Here is a 24,292-nt window from a genome sequence, read left to right on the forward strand (position 1 = left end):
AAAGCAATACAGAGAGAATTATGTCTATTTTCTGCTACCAGTCACTTTTCTTTGTTTCATGTTTAACTGAATATATTGCAATGCTTTTCAAGTATGTTTTGCTCGTCATCAGGATACCGGTTTCTGGCAACACCCACCCTCTCCCCTTTTCACCAAATGCCCCAATAGCCATTCCAGCAGCGGACAGTGAACAGAACAGTCCTACCTTGATTTAAACATTTTATCTCTAAGTAACCATTTTCTGTCTGCATAAACGCCTAATCATGAGCAAAACTTCCTTGAAACGCGTTGTAGCATGTTACATTAAACGTAAAACAAATAACAGTGACAGGTAGCTGATAACACAAATAATTTTTCCACGCTGTAACGGTCCCTAAACTTAGCCATTATGGTCAGAATCAATCTAGGCATAACTGTAAGCATAAAGTTACTATAACTTATACCGCCGAAACAAAACATTTGTTCCTTATGGAGCATATAGAAATAAACACACTTTCTCAGAGTGATGGTACAAAGAGCCCACCATAGATTCTGAAAGACAGTCGTGAGCCTTGAATCTAGACTCCGTGAAAGAGGGCTGTTTTCGTACAAGATGACCAAGCTTTTCAATAGGAAAGAAACATAATTTATAGCTCCAAATAATACATATTAATCATGATGATGGGCTTTTATGAAAATTCTATTTGTAACACAGATCTACAGCTACTTCTACATGATTACTCTGCATTTCGCAATTAACTGCCCGGCAGAGGATTCCCCCATCAAGCTGTTTCTCTACCATTCCACACTCGAACAGCGGGCAGGAAAAACGAACATTTAAATCTTTCAATGCAAGTTCTTATTTCTCTTATTTTATTATGATTTTCCTTCCTTCCACCCCCCCTCCCCCCCCCTCCACCACCCACCCCATGAACCATGGACCTAGCCGTTGGTGGGGAGGCTTGCGTGCCTCAGCGAAACAGATGGCCGTACCGTAGGTGCAACCACAACGGAGGGGTAACTGTTGAGAGGCCAGACAAACGTGTGGTTCCTGAAGAGGGCAGCAGCCTTTTCAGTAGTTGCAGGAGCAACAGTCTGGATGATTGACTGATTTGGCCTTGTAACACTAACCAAAACGGCCTTGCTGTGCTGGTACTGCGAACGGCTGAAAGCATGCTGCTTTACTGTATGGTTAAATGATGATGGCGTCCTCTTGGGTAAAATATCCTGGAGGTAAAATAGTCCCCCATTCGGATCTCCGGGCGGGGACTACTAAAGAGGACGTCGTTATCAGGAGAAAGAAAACTGGCGTTCTACGTATCGGAGCGTGGAATGTCAGATCCCTTAATCGAGCAGCTAGGTTAGAAAATTTAAAAAGGGAAATGTATAGGTTAAAGTTAGATATAGTGGGAATTAGTGAAGTTCGGTGGCAGGAGGAACAAGACTTTTGGTCAGGTGAATACAGGGTTACAAATACAAAATCAAATAAGGGTAATGCAGGAGTAGGTTTAATAATGAATAAAAAAATAGGAGTGCGGGTAAGATACTACCAACAGCATAGTGAACGCATTATTGTGGCCAATACAGACAAGAAGCCCATGCCTACTACAGTAGTACAAGTTTATATGCCAACTAGCTCTGCAGATGATGAAGAAATTGATGAAATGTATGAGATAAAAGAAATTATTCAGATAGTGAAGGGAGACGAAAATTTTATAGTCATGGGTGACTGGTATTCTAGAGTAGGAAAAGGGAGAGAAGGAAACATAGTAGGTGAATATGGATTGGGGGAGAGAAATGAAAGAGGAAGCCGTCTGGTAGAATTTTGCACAGAGCATAACTTAATCATAGCTAACACTTGGTTCAAGAATCATAAAAGAAGGTTGTATACATGGAAGAATCTTGGAGATACTAGAAGGTATCAGATAGATTATATAATAGGAAGACCGAGATTTAGGAACCAGGTCTTAAACTGTAAGACATTTAAAGGGGCAGATGTGGACTCTGACCACAGTCTTTTGGTTATGAACTGTAGATTAAAACTGAAGAAACTGCAAAAAGGTGAGAATTTAAGGAGATGGGACATGGATAAACTGACAAAACCAGAGGTTGTAAGGAGTTTCAGGGAGAGCATAAGGGAACAATTGACAGGAATGAGGGAAAGAAATACAGTAGAAGAAGAATGGGTAGGTTTGAGGGATGAAATAGTGAAGGCAGCAGAGGATCAAGTGAGTAAAAAGACGAGGGCTAGTAGAAATCCTTAAGTAACAGAAGAAATATTGAATTTAATTGTTGAAAGGAGAAAATATAAAAATGCAGTAAATGAAGCAGGCAAAAAGGAATACAAACGTCTCAAAAATGAGATCGACAGGAAGTGCAAAATGGCTAAGCAGGGATGGCTAGAGCACAAATGTAAGGATGTAGAGGCTTATCTCACTAGGGGTAAGATAGATACTGCCTACAGGAAAATTAAAGAGACCTTTGGAGAAAAGAGAACCACTTGTATGAATATCAAGAGTGCAGATGGAAACCCAGTTCTAAGCAAAGAAGGGAAAGCAGAAAGGTGGAAGGAGTATATAGAGGGTCTATACAAGGACGATGTACTTGAGGACAATATTATGGAAATGGAAGAGGATTTAGATGAAGATGAAATGGGAGATACGATACTGCGTGAAGAGTTTGACAGAGCACTGAAAGACCTGAGTCGAAACAAGGCCCCGGGAGTAGACAACATTCCATTGGAACTACTGACGGCCTTGGGAGAGCCGGTCCTGACAAAACCGTACCATCTGGTGAGAAAGATGTATGAGACAGGCGAAATACCCTCAGACTTCAAGAAGAATATAATAATTCCAATCCAAAAGAAACCAGGTGTTGACAGATGTGAAAATTACCGAACTACCGGTTTAACAAGTCACAGCTGCGAAATGGCTCTGAGCACTATGGGACTTAACTTCTAAGGTCATCAGTCCCCTAGAACTTAGAACTACGTAAACCTAACTAACCTAAGGACATCACACACATCCATGCCCGAGGCAGGATTCGAACCTGCGACCGTAGCGGTCTCGCGCTTCCAGACTGTAGCTGCGAAATACTAACGGGGATTCTTTACAGACGAATAGAAAAACTGGCAGAAGCCGACCTCCGGGAAGATCAGTTTGGATTCCGTAGAAATGTTGGAACGCGTGAGGCAATACTGACCTTACGACTTCCCTTAGAAGAAAGATTAAGAAAAGGCAAAACTACGTTTCTAGCATTTGTAGACTTATAGAAAGCTTTTGACAATGTTGACTGGAATACACTCTTTCAAATTCTAAAGGTGGCAGGGGTAAAATACAGGGAGAGAAAGGCTATATACAATTTGTACAGAAACCAGATGGCAGCTATAAGAGTCGAGGGGCATGGAAGGGAAACAGTGGTTGGGAAGGGAGTGAGGTAGGGTTGTAGCCTCTCCCCAATGTTATTCAATCTGTATATTGAGCAAGCAGTAAAGGAAACAAAAGAAAAATTCGGAGTAGGTATTAAAATCCATGGAGAACAAATAAAAACTTTGAGGTTCGCCGATGACATTGTAATCCTGTCAGAGACAGCAAAGGAATTGGAAGAGCAGTTGACCGGAATAGACAGTGTCTTGAAAGGAGGATATAAGATGAACATCAACATAAGCAAAACGAGAATAATTGAATGTAGTCGAATTATTCGGCTGATGCAGAGGGAATTATATTAGGAAATGAGACACTTCAAGTAGTAACGGAGTTTTCTATTTGGGGAGCAAAATAACTGATGATGGTCGAAGTACAGAAAATATAAAATGCAGACTGGCAATGGCAAGGAAAGCATTTCTGAAGAAGAGAAATTTGTTAACAACGAGTATAGATTTAAGTGTCAGGAAGTCGTTTCTGAAAGTATTTGTATGGAGTGTAGCCATGTATGGAAGTGAAACATGGACGATAAATAGTTTGGACAAGAAGAGAATAGAAGCTTTCGAAATGTGGTGCTACAGAAGAATGCTGAAGATTAGATGGGTACATCACATAACTAATGAGGCGGTATTGAATAGAATTGGGGAGAAGAGGAGTTTGTGGCACAACTTGGCAAGAAGAAGCGACCGGTTGGTAGGACATGTTCTGAGGCATCAAGGGATCACAAATCTAGCATTGGAGGGCAGCGTGGAGGGTAAAAATCGTAGAGGGAGACCAAGAGATGAATACACTAAGCAGATTCAGAAGGATGTAGGTTGCAGTAAGTACTGGGAGATGAAGAAGCCCGCACAGGATAGAGTAGCATGGAGAGCTGCATCAAACCAGTCTCAGGACTGAAGACCACAACAACAACAACATCCTTCCTCCCTATGTAGGTGGGTGCCAACAAAATATTTTCACATCCTGGGGAGAAAGTTGGTGATTGAAATATCGTGACAAGACCCTGCTGCAACTTAAAACGCTTTTGTTGTAATAATTCCCACACATATTAGCGTATCATATCTGTGGCACTCTCTCCCCTACTTTGCGCCAATACAAAACGAACTGCCCTTCTTTCGACTTCTTCGACACCCTCCGTCAGCCCTAACGGAGGTTGATCCCACGCTGCACAGCAATACTCCAGAAGAGGGAGGACTTGCGTAGTGTAGGCAGTCTCTTTAGTAGGCCTGCTGCATTTTCTAAGTATTCTGCCAATAAATTACAGTGTTTGGTTTTGCTTTCCCCACTACATTATCCATGTCATCGTTCCAATTTAAGTTATTCATCATTGTATTCCCTAAGTATTTAGTTGAACTGACAGCCTTTACATTTGTGTGACTTACCGTGCAACCGAAATTTAGTGGATCTCTTAGTACTCATTTGGATGTCTTCACAATTTTCATTGGATGTAGATGTCGCAGAAGACGAAGAAAAGAAATAAAATTTCTTCGTGATGTCCAGACTATTGAAATGAATAATCCAGATGATGTTCTCAGATACACTGGGGAAAAACATGCAATTTTACGGACAATATCACATCAGAACTGTTGCACATGTTAAGACAGACAACTTTAATTATTAATGTATGCTGAAAACAGAAATGTTGAAGACATACACTGAAGAGACAGATAAACTGGTACACCTGATTAACATCGTGCAGAGCTCCCGTAGTCACGTAGAAGTGCCGCTACACGACGTGGCATGGGCTCAACTAATGTCTGAAGTAGCGCTGGAGGGAATAGACACCATTAATCCTGCAGGGCTGCCCATAAAACCCTAAAAGTACGACGGGGTGGAGATCTCCTTTGAACAGCTCGTTGCAAGGCATCACAGATATGCTCAATAATGTTCATGTCTTGTGAGTTTGGTGGCCAGCGGAAGTGTTTAAACTTAGAAGAGTGTTCCTGTAGTCACTGTAGTAATTCTGGATATGTGGAGTGTCGGATTGCCCTGCCGGAATTGCCAAAGTTCACAATGCATATGAATGGATGCAGGTGATCAGGCAGGATGCTTACGTACGTGTTACCTGTCAGAGTCGTATCTAGACATACCGGGGGTCTCATAATACCCAAAATGCACACGCATCACGGCATTATTGAGCCTCCACCAGCTTGAACAGTCCCCTGTTGACATACAGGGTCCGTGCATTCTTGAGGTTATCTTCATACCCATACACGTCCATCCGCTCGATACAATTTTAAACGAGACTCGTTCGACAGGGCAACAGTTTTCCAATTATACACAGCTCAATGTCGGCGTTGACTGGCCCGGGCGAGGAGTAAAGCTTTGTGTCGTGCAGTCATCTTGTGCACACGAGTGGGCCTTCGGCTCCGAAAGGTCATATCAATAATGTTTCGTTGAATGGTTCTCAGGATGACATTTGTTGATGGTCCAGCCTTGAAATCTGCAACAATTTGCGAACGGGTTGCACTTCTGTCACGTTAAACGATTCTCTTCAGTCGTCGTTGGTCCCTTTCATGCACGATTTTTTTCCGGCCACAGCTATGTCGGAGAATTTATGTTTTGCCGTATACCTGACATTCATGGTGCACTCGTGAAATAGTCGTACGGGAAAATCTCCACTTCATCGCTGCCTCGGAGATGCTGTGTCCCATTGCTCGTGCGATGACTATAACACCACGTGCAAACTCACTTAGATCTTGATAACTTGAGATTGTAGTGGCAGTAACCAAACTCTCAACTGCGCCAGACACTTATTGTCTTAGACAGGCGTTGCCGACCGCAGCGACGTATTCTGCCTGTTTACATTTCTACGTATTTGAATACCCATGGCTATAGCAGTTTCCTTGCGCTTCGGTGTATTTGGATGTACACTCACAACTACATTTCGCGAAGAGAGTAAAACAGCTTGTTCCATTGCTGGTGGAATTAATTTGCTGAAAGCACAATATTTCCTTACAAATATTAAACCTTGCGAATGGACAGCAGATGATCTGCAGGCGAAAGAAATGTGCATCCCGTAACTCTGACTTTGATAAGGCGTTTGTTCTAACCGTACATCTGGAATTGAGTGATCTTGGAACAACGTGGTACACTTAATAACCCTCCTATTATAATGAAAAGTAATTAATTTGAGATTTAATCAAAACACAGAAGACATAGCTTTCACGAAAAGCAATGGAGCATTTGCATAAAGAGGTACAATATCTATAGCTTTCATTTCCTGTATCAGAATGTTGACTATATATACTTTTATATAGTATATATTAGTGGCAGTTGATTTATCGATATTGTTTTGTTAACGAGTAGTCTATTTTCAGCGTATGAAACTCCACATGACCTTTAATTAATAGTACTATCTCAGGATTTCTTGTTTAATCAGATAAATCTGACTAATACTCTAGGTTAAAAATTGAAGCAGCAGTAATCGAAGTCAAAGAATTTATTGCAGCAAAATGTATATTATGAAAAATTAGGACAAGCTTCGCCCTAAGATTATCACAAACATGACACACTCTTAAACTTAGAGCCTACAGAAAGAAGTCAAACAATATCATTTGCAAGGACAAGATTTACAGAAATTTGATGAAAATTAAACAAGTACACAAAATTTATGAAACTACAACTACAGTTATATCGGCATACATTTATGAAATTCAACCATTGTTCCGTGGAAAAAGAAAAGAGCAAAACATAGTAGCACTAAGTATAACATTCTTAAGAAGACTTAAGAATTCTTCACCGATATACAGTGAAGATGATCAGAAGAAAATTTCAGTCCTGGTAAAAAATTTCAAACACGAAGATTCATATCTTATGAGGTCTATGTAAACTTACTAGAATTCACTTCTGGCCTTTATCGTATAGCTTACGACATTAAGCCCTGGAACATGGTCTTCGAATGCCCCATCCCTAATCTACCACACCATTTCCCACTTTTTTTTTTAATAGCGATTCTTTCCATAGTTCTAGAATAAAATGAAAGCAAATCAAGTAGAACAAATGGAATGGTGAACGGCTCAGTGTCTGGAATCGGATGTAACTAGAAAAAATGAAGAGAAGTTCAGGAATTCATATAACATGATGGTACTAAGCTGAATTGAATGGAGCTATTGGAATCAAATATATTTTTTTTTTTGGAAAGGCTTTTTATACGTTACATAGATTCGATAACATCTCAAAAAGCAGCCTCCGAAGTTCTGAGATGAACAACACTTAAGAAAAGAAACAAAACATTTGTAGGATAACTGACATTCTTAGTTTGTTTTTAGATACTCGAATGAGTCTAATTCGGATTCACTGCAGCAGGTATTAAAACACCTTCCTAGTTGTTATAACAACAGTAGCGCCGCTTCTTGGTGTCCGTCTTGTAAACCTAAATGTCTCTGAAGCTGAGATCAACTTGCATGATTTCCAAATTCGTTCATTCATTTTATCTCTTGTTACGAAACACTGTGATTTGATACTTCAAACAAACAGCACTTATATACAAGCCGAATGATGCAACAAATAAAGAAAAAAAAAATTATTTTATCTGGATACCAAAGAAATCATACCTTGGTATCTAAGAGGTAAAGTAGCAGACTGTGAATCCAACAAGCTAGGTTTCAATTAATAGTCAGTCCTAGACTTTCTATTCCGATACTTCTCTCTTCTTTCACCAATGGCAATGTTTGTTGATGTGAAAAATGCCGAGTTACATAGTGGCTAGGAATGAACATTAAACTATAGATCCACCTATAACTGGATCTTTTACGTCAGTTCAAATGTCGGAGGAAGATAACGTCATACAACCTATAAGGACCACACCTCGTCAAGAACTGTGGAACTGTGGTGTCCAAACCAATCTCTCGAATGATGATACACTACTGGCCATTAAAACTGCTACACCACGAAGAAAAGCAGATGATAAACGGGTATTCATTGGACAAATATATTATACTAGAACTGACATTTGATTACATTTTCACGCAATTTGGTTGCATAGATCCTGAGAAATCAGTACCCTGAACAACCACCTCTGGCCGTAATAACGGCCTTGATACGCCTTGGCAGTGAGTCAAACAGAGCTTGGATGGCGTGCACAGGTACAGCTGCCCATGCAGCTTCAACACCTTACCACAGTTCATCAATAGTAGTGACTGGAGTATTGTGACAAGCAAGTTGCTCGACCACCATTGAGTAGACGTTTTCAATTGCTGAGTGATCTGGAGAATGTGCTGGCCAGGGCAGCAGTCGAACATTTTCTGTATCCACAAAGGCCCGTACAGGACCTGCAACATGCGGTTGTGCATTATCCTGCTGAGATGTAGGGTTTCGCAGGGATCGAATTAAGGGAAGAGCCACGGGTCGTAACACATCTGAAATGTAACGTCCACTGTTTAAAGTGCCGCCAATGCGAACAAGAGGTGACCGACACGTGTAACCAATGGCATCCCATACCATCACGCCGGGTGATAACGCTTCCAATGTGCATTCACCGCCATGTCGCCGAACACGGATGCGATCATCTTGATGCTGTAAACAGAACCTGGATTCATACGAAAAAATGACTTTTTCCCATTCGTACACCTAGGTTCGTCGTTGAGTACACCATCGCAGGCGCTCCTGTCTGTGATGCAGCGTCAAGGGTAACCGCAGCCATGGTCTCCGAGTTGATAGTCCATGCTGCTGCAAACGTCGTCGAACTGTTAGTGCAGATTTGGTTGTTGTCTTGCAAACGTCAGGGATCGAGACGTGGCTGCACGATCCGTTACAGCCATGCGGATAAGATGCCTGTCTTCTCGACTATTAGTGATACGAGGCCGTTGGGATCCAGCACGGCGTTCCGTATTATCCTTCTGAACCCACCGATTCCATATTCTGCTAACAGTCATTGGATCTCGACCAACGCGAGCAGCAATGTCGCTATACGATAAACCGCAATCGCGATAGGCTACAACCCGACCATTATCAAAGTCGAAAACGTGATGGTACATATTTTTCCTCCTTACACGAGGCATCACAACAACGTTTCACCAGGCAACGCCGGTCAACTGCTGTTTGTGTATGAGAAATCGGTTGGAAACTTTCACATGTCAGCACGTTATAGGTGTCGCCTCCGGCGCCAACCTTGTGTGAATGCTCTGAAAAGCTTATCATTTGCATATCACAGCATCGTCTTCCTGTCGGTTAAATTTCGCGTCTGTAGAACGCCATCTTCGTGGTGTAGCAATTTTAATGTCCAGTAGTGTAGCTTCACTTTTACCATGCAAATATGTCACGCAATTGCGGCGAAAACAGGCAAATGTATTCTTCCACGAAAATTTCTAAGTAAATAGATAATTTATAATTTAAAAGTGGTAATATTTTACTGTTCAAACTAAAATACGTGATTATTTAAAATATAGGTGTCATTTTTTTTATCTAACGCTAAATTCAGGCAATATCAGTTGAAACGTCCCCTTAGAAAAATTAGTGAATTACTGTGCTGGTAAATCCCTTACGTTATTTGATTTTCAAACAGCTGAGCAGAACTGAACGTACTCAGACATTTCGCTCTTTACCTATTCTGATCAACACTAAACTGCCACACAATATTTTTAGCGCAAAGCAATCTGACTTTCAAAAATCCCTACAAAAGAATGTCCCTGACTGACAATAACCTATACCTTTCCCAAATCACTTACTTCACAAAATCTTCGTTACTCGAACTACTGCACTACAGCGAGCGCCACTACTACCAGCTAAATAAAAGATTCAAACTACGGAAGGCACTAACTACTGATAGGCATAGTTTGCAAATGAAAGATTTTGATAAAGAACAAACAATGTATTTACCTTAATAGTGTTCAGAAGTCATAATATCTATAGCAGTTCATGACATCCATTCTTACAAATGTACTGTTTCTGATGGACACACGTCCAGACCATCCGCTCTCAAAAATCCGCCATCTCACTTCCCCACATCCACCACTCTGGCGGCTCACCTCCAACTGCGCAACGCTACGCGCTGCTAACAGCCAACTGCCCAACACTACAATAGCAAATTCCAACAATGCCACCTAGCCACAGACTGCACACAGCACAGCCAGTGATTTTCATGCAGAGCGCTACGTGGCGGTGGCGTTACCAATATAAGAACCTGAACAGCCTACTTATACAGTGCACCATTCCACTAGTCCCTACACGTTTGCCAGGACGCATATGTCAAGAGGCACCTGGAATACAAGAAACATGCTTTAACTTCATACGAGTCAGTAACTCATGTTTATGAACTTTGGCGTACAATCAGTGATTACATAAATATTTTAATCTGCGGAAGTATGCTCACAAAAATACGTTGAGTTATTTTATGTCTCCCATTTTCCTTATAATTGGTTTCATGGTATTTTGTCAAAATTCTTTAGCTATAAGCGTTATGGCTATGAGGATCCTGTGACGTAAGTTTAAGCCGCTGTTAGAGCTCTTGATATTGCAATTTCTGTGTGTTGATGTTCTATATTTGTACCACACTCTTGACAGTTTCGCTCGATACAGTGGTAAAAAACGTCAGCATCTAACGACAGCTGTAAAGCCGAAACCACTGTGAGACTAGTCCTTACTCTACTGCGTTGTTAACCGTGTCCATTCTAGGCAAATATAACATTCTGTGACAGTATATTTAAATGGTTTGTTCGAAAAGTATAGTTTTCGTAAAACATTCTGTTCTCTTATCGATCATGTCGTTTTTTGAAACTAAATTTTAGCATCACTCGAATACTGGTTCTGGTTGTTTGTCTTACGTAGGTAGGATACTGCAATTATCGCTGAAATCTGTTCTAGTTGTATGTCACATAGTAACACGTAATTCCGAACCTGATAAACACAAATTTACTCCACGGAACTAGGTTACGGTCATTGTTAAAACTCCCTCTTATTGTTTGATTTGCTTTTGATTTTCTTATTTTCATTGCAGTATTTCGCCTATAATTAATCCTCGCTGATATATCACATTGCTTAGTACTACAATTGGAGCTCTAATTCGATGGACGATGGTGCTTGTCTGCCAAGTTGATTCCTCAGCCTTAATAAGTGCTTTAGCCGGCAAATTTTGTTTATAAAAGAAAGAGTGCTAAGTATTTTGTAAAAGTGAATCACGGTCGACAAGAAAATTGTGGTGCTATTTAGGTTTTTTCTAAAAATTTGGTGTTGCCGTTTGGTAGTGAAAATAGAGTTTCGAAGATACCTATTATTAGTTATCTAAGGATTGTGAGAGATAATATGTCGTAAATAGGGCTACATGTGGCAAGAGCGCTGACATTATAAATTGAAGATGGTGTTAATGACGAATTCACATTCTGCTGCCGTAACGCTTTCACTTTTCCTCTGCAGGCGTTTGGCGTGAACATCAACAAGTACCCGCAGATCAGGAAGTGGTACACGAGATCAAAGCAGGAGATGCTCGGCTTCGAAGAGCTGAACCAGGCCGGCGCCAATATGCTGGCCAGCATACTCAAGCAGAAGGCGCAAGAGAACGAGGGAGACAAGGAGCACACTTGAAGCACTTCCGGGTGACGTCACGTCACGTCACGTCACGTCACGTCTCTGTCGCTGCACGTCTCCTTCCAGTCACAGGGCAACTCAGCAAAAGGCAGCCACTCTTAGCTCCTGTACTGAAAAATATCTCTGCCTGTATATAGTCAAATAAATATGCAAACCACTGTCTTCACTCTAAGATTGACGCCAATATACCACATCTGCTGAACGATTCACGAAAATACAATAATAATTTTTCAGGATGGCTAACATTTTCCTGAACTGCGTCTCCTAACGGTCTTTATTAATATTAGTGTGTGACTGTAAAACACTGAAGTGTTTACTTTACTTGGTAACATATAGCACAGGTCATATTAACAATGAAAGTTATGATGTGTGTAACACTTACTAATTGTTCCTGACGTTTCCGTTTGTTAAAATCGTAGCATGCAAAGCTAACTAGAAGCCAGATATAACGTGACGTTACTTTATTAAACTGTACATACATTTTCAAGCTTTAATTTTTAATTGCTTATTTGTGTAACTCATTTGTGAATCTCTTCTTATGAGGTTGTCTATTGCTATAAAGTGTTACTGAAATTATCTGTTGCATGGAAACTTTTAATCAGAGAAATTTCTGAGTATTTATCTTGGAAGAATTACTCTGCTAAATATGCTTATAACATGGTCTCGGTTAGTGCTCCGAAATCAGTATGCCGCCACAAGGTAAAAGGTCTGATGTGAACATATACATACTATTGTAAGAAATATGGGGAATCGAATATAAACACACTGTGAATTCTTCTCTTTTTAGAGAAATTAAAAGTCATTTATTTCCTTTGATTTTAAGTAGGGAAATGCTTGTTTATTCTTTAACTGTCTAATACCGATAACTTAATGCATTCACTCATTACTGTTGTCATATCTTACGTATCTTAATTTCATTGCATTCTCGTCTATGCCACTACACTATGCCGCTAGGATGCGAGTACTTTGTAACACAGCGTCTGTCGTGTACGGATGGTTGGACCTGCTTTGCCTGAAAATTTCGCGATTAGCAGAACTGCCTCTTCCTTGTTATTTTTATTGCCTTGTTTTGATATTTCTTCCAGCTTTTAGCAGCTTCTTAAACTTTACTGCTCTTTTATTTCGCCAGAAAAGGAGCCAAACATTGTGTTCGACAATGATAGTGATAAGTTCTTTGTACGAAATGGTCAGTCCTCGACTGAAGGTCGCGAAATCATCGAGCCCGAAAAAAGAAAAAAAGCAGTTTAACGGCTTTATAGTGATAATTATACATCTTAGCTTTGTGTTTGTGTGTGTGTGTATGTGTGTGTGTGTGTGTGTGTAAGTGTGTGTGTGGCCGGCCGGAGTGGCCGTGCGGTTCTAGGCGCTACAGTCTGGGACCGAGTGACCACTACGGTCGCAGGTTCGAATCCTGCCTCGGGCATGGATGTGTGTGATGTCCTTAGGTTAGTTAGGTTTAATTAGTTCTAAGTTCTAGGCGACTGGTGACCTCAGAAGTTAAGTCGCATAGTGCTCAGAGCCATTTGAACCATTTGTGTGTGTGTGTGTGTGTGTGTGTGTGTGTGAGTGTGTGTGTGACGACAAATCATGCCAAGTCGCCAAGTGTGTTGTATGCGTGTTGAAAAACGCAGTAATGCTGCTAAGGTTCCCAGTAAATAGAAACTATATTTGTCATCAAAACATTCCTCCCTACCAAGTAAGTATGTGAATTATTTTCGTCGGTTGTTGGAACAAACAAGAAACGAGTGTAGCTCATGACTAGGTCAGTAAGTGTTTCGCAAAAAGTACGGGAAGCTAGCAATAAATAAGCGGAAAACAGGCCAAAAAACCACACAAAATAGCAGAAAATTTGTTAATGCCCACGTGTAAAGAAATGGTAAAAATGGTCTATGTTTCAGAAGATGCTAATGAAATTTCAGAAATTTCTCTCTTTACTTACACCGTCAGCTGCCGAGTTACTAATATGTCCAGTGACATCGAAGGCATTTTGAAGGCAAAAATAAAGAGCATTTCAGATCGACGCATCCATCGATGATATTGGCCGTCACACATAACATTTTTGCTACATAAGGTATGTTGATGGGGATGTAGCTGCATGTAATTTCCTTCTTTTTTTTTTTTTCTTTTTCCGAAGAACTACCCGAACGAGCAAGCAGTGAAGAATTATTTCGTGGGACTAATGAATATTTGGTCCATAATGAATTAGCGTGGGAAGGCTGCGTTAGAGATTTTACAGGTGAAGTCGCTTGTATGACAGGCCAAATGAAAGGATTCGTGAGACAATCACGCGAAGTTATTACCCACCCTTACCAATCATTGCAGCAAATTAATCCACTCTGCTTTTCACATATTAAAAAGCTTGTTACTAATTTTCCTATTCAGTAGTCACTCATAGCTTATGCCTACAGTATTCTGCCTAAAACTTACGTATCTCACCAGTTCCACAGCACTCTCATATCATTTTCCGTCTTCAATCTGACGTCCACCACTTTTGAAGTCCTAAAACGCTCATTCTTATCATTCTTACATAGCGTGGCATTGCGAGGACACGAATGGCGCAATAACATCGCTCAATATACACTGAAGAGCCAAAGAAACTGGTACACCTGGCTAATATTGTGTAGAGCCCCCGCGAGGACGCAGAAGTACCGCAACATGACGTGGCAGACTTATGTCTGAAGTAGTGCTGGAGGGAATAGACACCATGAATCCTGCAAGGTTGTCCATAAATACAAAGTGGTAGAGATCTCTTCTGAACAGCACGTTGCAAGGCATCTCAGATATGCTCAATAATGTTCATGTCTGAGGAGTTTGGTAGCCATCAGAAGCGCCTAAATTCAGAAGAGTGTTCCTGCAGCCACTCTGTAGCGTTTCTGAACGTGTGGGGTGTCGCATTGTCCGGCTGGAACTGCCCAAGTCTGTCGGAATGCACAACGTAAATGAATGGATGCAGATGCTCAGACAGGGTGCTTACGTACGTGTCACCTGTCAGAGTCGTATCTAGACGTATCAGAGGTCCCATAATATTCAAAATGCACATGCTTCACACCATTATAGAGCCTCCACCAGCTTGAACAGTCCCCTGTTGACATGCAGGCTCCGTGCATTCGTGAGGTTGTCTCCATACCCGTACACGTCCATCCACTAGATACAATTTGAAAAAGACTCGTCCGACCAGGCAACATGTTTCCAGTCATCAACAGTCCAATGTCGGCGTTGACGGGCCCAGGCGACGAGCAAAGCTTCGTGTCATGCAGTCATCAAGGGTACACGAGTTGGCCTTCGACTCCGAAAGCTCAGGTCGATGACGTTTCGTTGAACAGTACGCACGCTGACACTTTTTAATGGCCCAGCACTGAAATCTGCAGCAATTTGCGGAAGGGTGGCACTTCTGTCACGTTGAAAGATTCTCGTCAGTCGTCGTTGGCCCCGTTCTTGCGGCATCTTTTTCCGGCGGCAGCGATGTCGGAGATTCGATGTTTTACGGGATTCCTGTCATTCACGGTGCACTCATGAAATGGCCGTACGGGAAAATCTCCACTTCATCGCTACCTCGGAAATGCTGTGTCCCATCGCTCGTGCGCCGACTGTAACACCATGTTCAAACTCACTTATATCTTGATAACCTGCCATAGTAACAATAGTAACAGATCTAACAACTACGTCAGACCCTTAGTGTCTTGTATAGGCTTTGCCGATCGCAGCGCCGTATTCTGTCGGTTTATATATCACTGTATTTGAATATGCATTCCTATATCAGTTTATTTGTCACTTTAGTGTAGCATATGTCGGAAAAGTGTGATTTGGAACTCTGTTTTCATAGCGAACATGTCGGCACTCGACGTTGAGGAACCCTCAGGCATTGCGATTGAGCTGCTTGACTTGCAAAACAAAATCAGAAACCATGGAGAACCGGCGAAACAAGACTGAAAAGCTTCCACTGAAAATTTCAACTGACCAGGGGCTCACTTGCTGCAGAACAGATCCGTAAACCTCAACAACATATTTACAAATTAAACACGTGAATTGTATAATTTATTAATTTATCGAATATATGTGCTGCTTATGTATTCTACTACTGTAATAACGAAATAAAACAATTATATACTGATTACTGATGGAAAGCTTCTATCAGATCTTGTGTCTGTGCTGTGGTAACAGCTGTTGCAAGAAAAATAAACATATCTGATCGCTGGGCATATCGTCTGGCCTCATATGCCAGTTCTGAGAACTGCTACAAGGAAAATAAACATTTCTGTTTACTGTCATGACACCACGATCTTGAGTTTTCTCTGCTATTGTGAAGATTAGGTATCTGGCATTCCCATGTCAATGAACAATTACTTTTCTTCAAAGTACTACATGGTGCTTTAACATATATCTTGCAGCCTGTTGCGAGCGAGGTGGAGCAGATGTTAACACACTGCACTCGCATTCGGGAGGATGGCGGTTCAAACCCGCGTCCAGCCATCCAGATTTAGATTTTACGCGATTTCCCTAAATCGCTTCATGCAAATGCCGGGATGGTTCTTTTGAGAGAGCACAGCCGACTTCCTTCTACATCCGTCAATAATCTGATGGGCCCGATGACCTCGCTGTTTAGTCCCCTCCCCTGAATCAACCAACCAACCATCGAGCCCACTTCTTTATCTCTCACTCTCGCTAGGAATTGCTGTATACTGCTCAATACGGCTCCTGCATGCTACAATATCATGTAGGATCATCCGATTTGGCACGTCTATATTTCTGAAACTAACAAACACATACAATGAATATTGTTTTTGATGAACGGGAAACTCAAAAAGTTTTTTCATAACCTTTCGTAGGTGTTCAGTATGTCCCCCCCCCCCCCCCCCCTTGAGATGCACGGCAGCGAGCATGTCTTGAGTTGTAGCTTCCACATTTGCTGTTATTCATTGTTGTTGGTATCGGGGCACATAAACAGAGTCCTTTATAAATCCTCACAATAATCACATACAGTCAGGTCCAGTGGCCTTGGAGGCCAGTAATGTAAGGCTGCAAAATGAAATTTTCACTCTGCAGCGGAGTGTGCGCTGATATTAAACTTCCTTGCAGATTAAAACTGTGTGCCGGACCGAGACTCGAACTTGGGACCTTTGCCTCTCGCGGGCTAGTGCTCTACCAGCAGGAGAGCTTCTGTGAAGTTTGGAAGGTAGGAGACGAGGTACTGGCGCGACGTGAAGCTGTGAGGACGGGGCGTGCTTCGTACTTGGGTAGCTAAGATTGTAGAGCACTTCCCGCGAAAGGCAAAACTCCTGATTTCGAGTCTTGGTCCGGCACACAGTTTTGATCTGCCAGGAAGTTTCAACGTAAGGCTGAATCATTTGGTTCAGTGTGACAGATGCATCGTTCAGTAATCCTTTGATTTAAAAATTCCTGCACTTCCAGATGCCACTGTGACGGTGCCCCATCCTTCTGGTACATGAAGTCGCTCGAATGAGTCTCCAACTGTCGGAAAAGAAAGTTCTCAAGCATATCGAGATAATGCGCTTCCTGTATCAATGTTCTTGTCAGAAAAAATGAACCGTACACCTTTTTCCCGTGAAACTGCAGAAAACACATTAAATTTTCGAGAGTCTTTCTCATGTTATACAACTTCATGTTTTGTTCCGTACCCGATATTCTCGAATTATGACACTTACCTTTCCATTTAAACAGCCTCGTCACTATACACTAAGTGTGGAAGAAAGCTGTCATCCTCCATCTTGCCAAGAACGAAATAACAGAACTCCACACGTTGTTGTTTACCAGATTCATGAAGAGCTTGTAATTTTGTATGATTTCATGTGTAAACGTCGACGCAACACACGCCTGACGGACATCGGGGGCATGTTGAGATGTCGAGCTGCAATGCAAGCGGTCTTCTGCGGACTCCTTGTGAAACTATGGCGGATGCGTTCGATGTCTGTGTCAGACACTCGGGAAAGGCCCGGCGATTTGCCTTTACACAAACAACATCTTTTTCGGAATTGTGCATGCCATCGTCTAATGCTCTGTGCTATAGCAGTATCCACACAATACCTAGTTCGAAAGTGTCGATGAACAGTTATTACTGGCCCGCACTGCGTTTTCTATTGTCACGACACCATTTTTGCTAGATCGGAAGTGGGCGCACACTGCTGCTACCTAGCGGCAACCATGTAAAACTCGAGAGTTTGCTTTTTCTAACGGCACGTTGTTCACGCACATGTCTCAAATAAAATAGTAGTTATGATACTTTTTAAATGATGATTCTTTTTTAAACACTCTGTATACTGCACAGTGTACTGAGGAAGCATTAATATTTTTGAAGCTCAGCAGTCTTCTTCGATATATAGCGCAAACAACATAGATCTCAGACGGCCAATATTATTCCGCAGTACTCAGCACTGCACAGAAAGAACTGAGTCTATGAAGGCCCCTTAAGCCACTGCCTGTTCTGTTCTCACATTGCCCACGCTGTGGCGTCCCCTTCAAATGGTTCAAATGGCTCTGAGCAAAAAAATGGTTCAAATGGCTCTGAGCACTACGGGACTTAACATCTGAGGTCATCAGTCCCCTGGAACCCAGAACTACTTAAACCTAACCAACCTAAGGGCATCACACACATCCATGCCCGAGGCAGGATTCGAACCTGCGACCGTAGCGGTCGCCCGGTTCCAGACTGTAGCGCCTAGAACCGCACGGCCACTCCGGCAGGCGGCGTCCCTTCCCTTGTGTTTTTCGTGTGTTGTAATCGCATGCTCTGCTTTCCGCCGATTGCACCACACGGCTTCATACCATGCGCCGAAGTCAACAATGTTGTTCTAAACAATTTCTCTTTCTTGTAGGTGCTTTTACTTCTCAAACTTCTACATAAAGATGAGTTTGAGGTTTATTTACCTACGCAGTAGTTTTAGTTATTCAGCATTTAATAGAAAATGAGATGACACCGAGATTTGGAAATATATTGGTCACCTTACAGACTTTCCATTTTGGGAATCAGTATTCTACAATGCTGAACTATCAGTGACAATAGCTCTGTTTCAGGCTGGTACATATTTTCAATAGATGAGTATTAAAGAGACAAAGTTTGTTTACTCCAGCCCATAGCATGTTATAGCAGAACGACAAAATGGCAGCAGATGGGACCGAGCGAGGTGGCGCAGTAGTTAGCACACTGGACTCGCATTCGGGAGGACGACGGTTCAATCCGCCGGCAGGGTAGCTCAGCGTGTTCGGTCAGAGGGTCAGCTGTCCTCTGTAATAAAAGGAGTAAATGGATCAACGATGAACTTCAACGGTGTCATGGGACATTCGCCCCGAACAAACGCAACGAACTATACCGAACAAAATAAGATGAAAAAAAAATCTCACATCCACTCATCCTGATTTAGGTTTCCCGTGATTGCCCTTATTACCATTATTATCAAAAAAATTACCACACATTTAAGCAAACACTCGTTGAAAATGTGCAAGATAAACTGCCTTACGGCCCAAAACTTTAATAAAAGCAGAGTTACTGTTGCACAGAATTCACAATTAAAATAAAAAAACTTAACTACTGATGTAAGTTGAATGAACAAATTTTGACCCAGCCAAATTATAGTCCTTTTCGAATGTTAATACGGTAACACAGTTTGTAGCAAGCAAGTTTTCAAACTATTCAAATGTAAATTGTCTTAACAACGAAGTCTATCACAATTGAGCAACCTGATTAAGAACCCAAAAATCTGCAACTTACAGAGAAAAGCACAAAAAGAGTTAACACAATTAAGCACACTATTGATGGTTGACGTACTACATAGCCGGGTGTCTGAATTTCTAACGCGAAACCCGACCAGCAAACACAACCAGCACGAGCTGTGCACTAACAACAGCTTCTGTAGCACACACAACACCAACCCTAACATACAATTCACTTAAATCACCTTAATGGTAAAATACAGTATCATCAACGTAGTAAACAAATGGGGATTAGTTCGGCTCGAAGTTTCTTAAATTCGGTATTGCGTGATAAACTGCAGATACAGCGGTTAATTGGGCCGTTAAGACAGCTTGAATCAAATTATCGTTCATAAAATGTAATCTGCAGACCTACTCAGGACTTCGACCTTATAAAGAAAGAAGACCTGCATGCAGTTTTAACTTCCGAGAATACCGCCCTTTGATTGCACAAGGTTTCCAACAAGCCACAACCGGCTACAGGCAGAAAGTGGCACAGCAAGTCAACCTTTAGCACACAGACGAGGAATTCATTGACAAATCGTGGAAGTAACAATTCACTCAGATAAGATGCAAATTCACCGAATATCGGCCACAACGGACAGCAATCAAGAACTGATAGCAAAATCAACCAGAGCATAAGTCAGTTCCACTCGCAATTAGCAGTGATGCAGGCTCAACATTCAAGCGATTTGGAAGAACGCCCTTCGAACAACAGCGTGGTCACACGGAGCAATCAGGGTTCGATAAGGATCCACCAGACAAACAGCTCACCATTTGAAAATTAATCCAGGGAGATGCCGCAGAAGTAAAAGCCAGGGCAAACTCTGGGGGTCTCATCAGAGAGCAAAGACGGAACGACTGTTGAACATAGCCCATGTTTACGGGGATTACCGGTCACTACAGCCACACTCCAGTTCCTCTCGCCAGCAGCCACCGGCGCCGCAATGCCGACACCAGAACCGCACAGCAGTACACCACGCGCCAACTGATCCCCTGCAATGCCCTATGCCCTCCCTCCGTCCTTCTTCCTTCTGCAGAGCACCGGACCACGCATATCAGGCGGGGGGGGGGGGGGGGGGGGCACCAACCAGCGCGCCGCAAAGTATATCGTTTTGACAGCGAAAACTACGCGAAAGCAAGAGCACCGCAGTTTACTTGTTATTATGCAAAAATAATGTCTTTAACCAGATTTTACATACATTTTAATCATCCGGAATAAACACCAGTCTTTTCCCATTCTGGATATAGACGAGCGCCGATCTCATATTTTAGTGTTCATTGATCTTTAGAAAATTAAACTTCTCATTCCGAGCGTGGTTGCTGGTTGCAGTAGACTAACAACATATTCCTCATATCTATCGTTTGTAGTTATTCAGTTCTCTTTTCCCGCTATCCACATAGGGCTGCTTAGGCTGAATTCTTTAAAAGTACAGTGCAATAGAAATTAGGTTATTTCATAGGACACTCTAGTGCACAACGTTCGTGATGTGTAAGCAATGTCTTATATCATACGTGGAATTACGACCAGCAAAGCGGCTTAGACCACATTTCTATAGCTCTACCAAAGCACAGTAACTTGCAACTCTCTCGTGAAACAAAACAAAAATGTTTATGGATTAAGCCACTGTCGACACCAATGAGACTTCTAAGTGTGAAACTGAAACAAATTATGGAGACGTACGCACTTGGTCCGCTTCAAAGTATGCCATATCCTAAGCACTAGTGTCTCTCTGTGGCGTTGCCGTACAACAGAATTAGAAAACAGTAACATTCGCTATACAGATCACATGTTAAGTATGCATTTCCAATAAATCAGAATAAGAAAAATAATTACGGTCATTCCAACTACATAACAAGTTTATTAACTAGTATTGAAGAACTCGCCATCAAGTGCTATGCTCACAAGTATTGGCTTAAGAAGAAACAACCACCATTAACAGATTATTTTCCCTATGCTTTGCCTTCTCGTAAATACGTAGCTGCTCCCTGAAGTTTGAGTCACTTCACCACGATCTGCTCTAATAAGAAGAGGCACTGAACGTTAAGACTTACCTTCCATGCATCCAAAGGACACTGATTGAAGAAAATGTAGCTGACCGTTTACTAACTTAGCCATCCTACGCAGATTTTCGCAGATGGGTCAAAGCAGAAATACAGAGCAACAAGTGCATTTGTAGATGGAAATGCTAATCACGAGGGAAAATTGTAGCCTTATGAAACAGCGTCCGTACACAGTGCAGAACATACAGAGATTTAGAGAGACACGCAAAAGAAGTTTGAGCAAAACACAATCGTTATTTTATGTTATTCACGCTTAGCACGGACGCCTTTAAAATGCTACGATGTCGAACTCCAAAGTTGTCTGTTATGTCACATTACAGAAGCAGCTGAGCAGCTTTCTCGCCGAAATAAGACTACCTTTGCCAGCCGCGGCGGCTGTGCGGTTCTAGGCGCTTCAGTCCGGAACTGCGCGACTGCTACGGTTGCAGGTTCGAATCCTGCCTCGGGCATGTATGTGTGTTACGTCCTTAGGTTGGTTAGGTTTAAGTAGGTCTAAGTTCTAGGGAACTGATGACCTCAGATGTTAAGTCCCACAGTGCTCAGAGCCATTTTTAAGACTACCATTATGTCTGGGTGAAGGAGCACAGCGGAATAAAGGGAAAGGAAGAAGGAAATACTTCGGGCAAGACAGTAGTGTACACAAGTTCAGTGCAATACAGTAACGTCTCCTGACAAACTCCTACATTCGATGAGGACGAGAATCAGGGCCCGATGGAACAAAAACCAGCACCGGTCTTGCGAAATATAAGAGAGACACTATGCCGCAGTGATACCTAATCACCCATCACGTTCTTGGTATCAAAGTTGCAAATACAGTAGATATTTTGTAGTGACATGAGAGCCTTTGACCTAAGCATGGGAGATTCCGTCACCGTCTCCACCGCACCAACATGGTCCCATCTTCTTCATGCAAATGCGGCACTGAGGTAGATATGAACATTTTGAAGTCTTCGGGATCTTCTGGTGTTCACAACCGTCAACACAATAAGACCCAGAAGAAGACATGTCAATCGAGTAGAGGCAATTGAAGAGGAACACGACGCGGCCTATCACCTGAATGATTCAACGTCCAATGACAACGCCACAGAAACGTGCAGACATACCTACATTAATATAATATAATATATATAATTATATATAATTATTATATGTAATATAATATATAAAAGAACACGATATTATTGATCGTGTATAATGTTCTCTGGCCACGTTTTACCATCGAACATTCGAACACTTTTAGCGACAGACGACCTAAAAGTGTGTAAACTCCTTTACGATTTTATGGCAGAAGAACAAATAATAATATAGGAAAAGTTTGAAAGGTCTCTGTTGGATTCCTTTCATGTTTAATTTCTCAAATTTGTTGTCTTTTAAGGAATAAATTCCTCTTCTAAATTTACTGTGGCGTTTCTGACTATCTGGGAGGAGACTGAGTAGTGGAACGTGTTACTTTTACATGTAAACAAGAACGATCTCTCACACTACTACACTTTAAAGCACAGTTTATATGTAATTCTTATATGTAATTCATGTCACACAGTCTCATACGGAACCTACATCCGCTTTCTTTTATATACTGTGTATGATAAGATACTGTCATCCCCCTTCCCTTCTGTGTGAGAGGATGAATGATCAAATGTGTTTGTAGCTGCATGCTTGAGGGTAGCAGACAAGGCTGTCTGCTAGAGAACAGTAGGACCAACGTTGAAACAGGTAGCTACGGTTCCTAAAAGCAGAGAGGTTTCCATTCTTAGTATGGTCCGGTCCGTCCCCTGTCATGTTGGTATAGGAAGCTGCCCCTCTGGCGCCTTCCGTTTGTCTTTGTGAGCGACTCTCAGGAGCACGCTGGGGAGTTCAGTGGGAGTCTGGCAGTTGGAGAGTTGCAGCCGAGCAGTAGGCAGTTGGAGTCCAGTTGTAGCGCAGGGCAGTCCAGCAGTAGCAGTCTGGCGGTAGCGAGCGTCTGAAGTGGTAAGATCTCCGGCTAAGCGCGTGTCTGTTAAGTCCATAGGACAATGGATTTGTTAAGTTCAGCTTAACTGAGAATTTAATCATTTTATTTCGGGTTAGCTTTAAAATAGCTAAGGTTATCTTTAATTGCAGCGGAGTGTGATTCTCGTGTCCAGTTCAGATTATTTGGCGGTAGTTGCTTTGTTACTACTTTGTGAGTAAAGTGGAACCACGTGTTGGTCAGTAACTCTAAGTAAGATCAATCTTAAATGCAAATGCTTGTGTGATTATAACGTATCGTCTTGAAAAGATTTTGAATATACCAACTTTTCTTTATGTTCAACCCACGTGGCGTGTACTTTGTGAGACCAGTACCACGTGCTTATATAACTGTTTGACCCATCAGGTTAATAGTAAGACGTTAGTAACCAGTTCGAGGTTTTTGTTTTGTAATTTGCTTTTTGATCTAATTTATTTTTATTATCTAAATTATTGCGGAGTTATACGCGTTCTGTAAACCAAGTTGACCACGTGAAGGGTAATTACAAGACGGACAGGATTGTGCTATGAAAGCAATTTCTTTAACTGAAAATTTGAATCTGTTTGTAGTGATTAACTTTCTGTTGCATGTGTTTCAATGTTCTTTGTGTGTT

The 24,292-nt window shown here is 41.8% G+C and overlaps 1 protein-coding gene across 1 annotated transcript in view; it reads left to right on the forward strand.

Moving 5' to 3' along the window:
• The window catches only part of LOC126237227 (glutathione S-transferase 1-1-like), a 105,544-nt gene extending 93,134 nt beyond the window's left edge, over positions 1-12,410 (forward strand). Inside the window, exon 6 of the mRNA XM_049947119.1 lies at positions 11,754-12,410. Within this exon, the coding sequence (XP_049803076.1) occupies positions 11,754-11,921 (168 nt within the window). The 3' untranslated portion in view covers positions 11,922-12,410. The remainder of the gene's footprint in view (positions 1-11,753) is intronic.
• The last annotated feature ends 11,882 nt before the right edge of the window (positions 12,411-24,292 follow it).

The sequence above is a fragment of the Schistocerca nitens genome, chromosome 2, assembly GCF_023898315.1.
Source record: "Schistocerca nitens isolate TAMUIC-IGC-003100 chromosome 2, iqSchNite1.1, whole genome shotgun sequence".
Classification (NCBI taxonomy): domain Eukaryota; kingdom Metazoa; phylum Arthropoda; class Insecta; order Orthoptera; family Acrididae; genus Schistocerca; species Schistocerca nitens.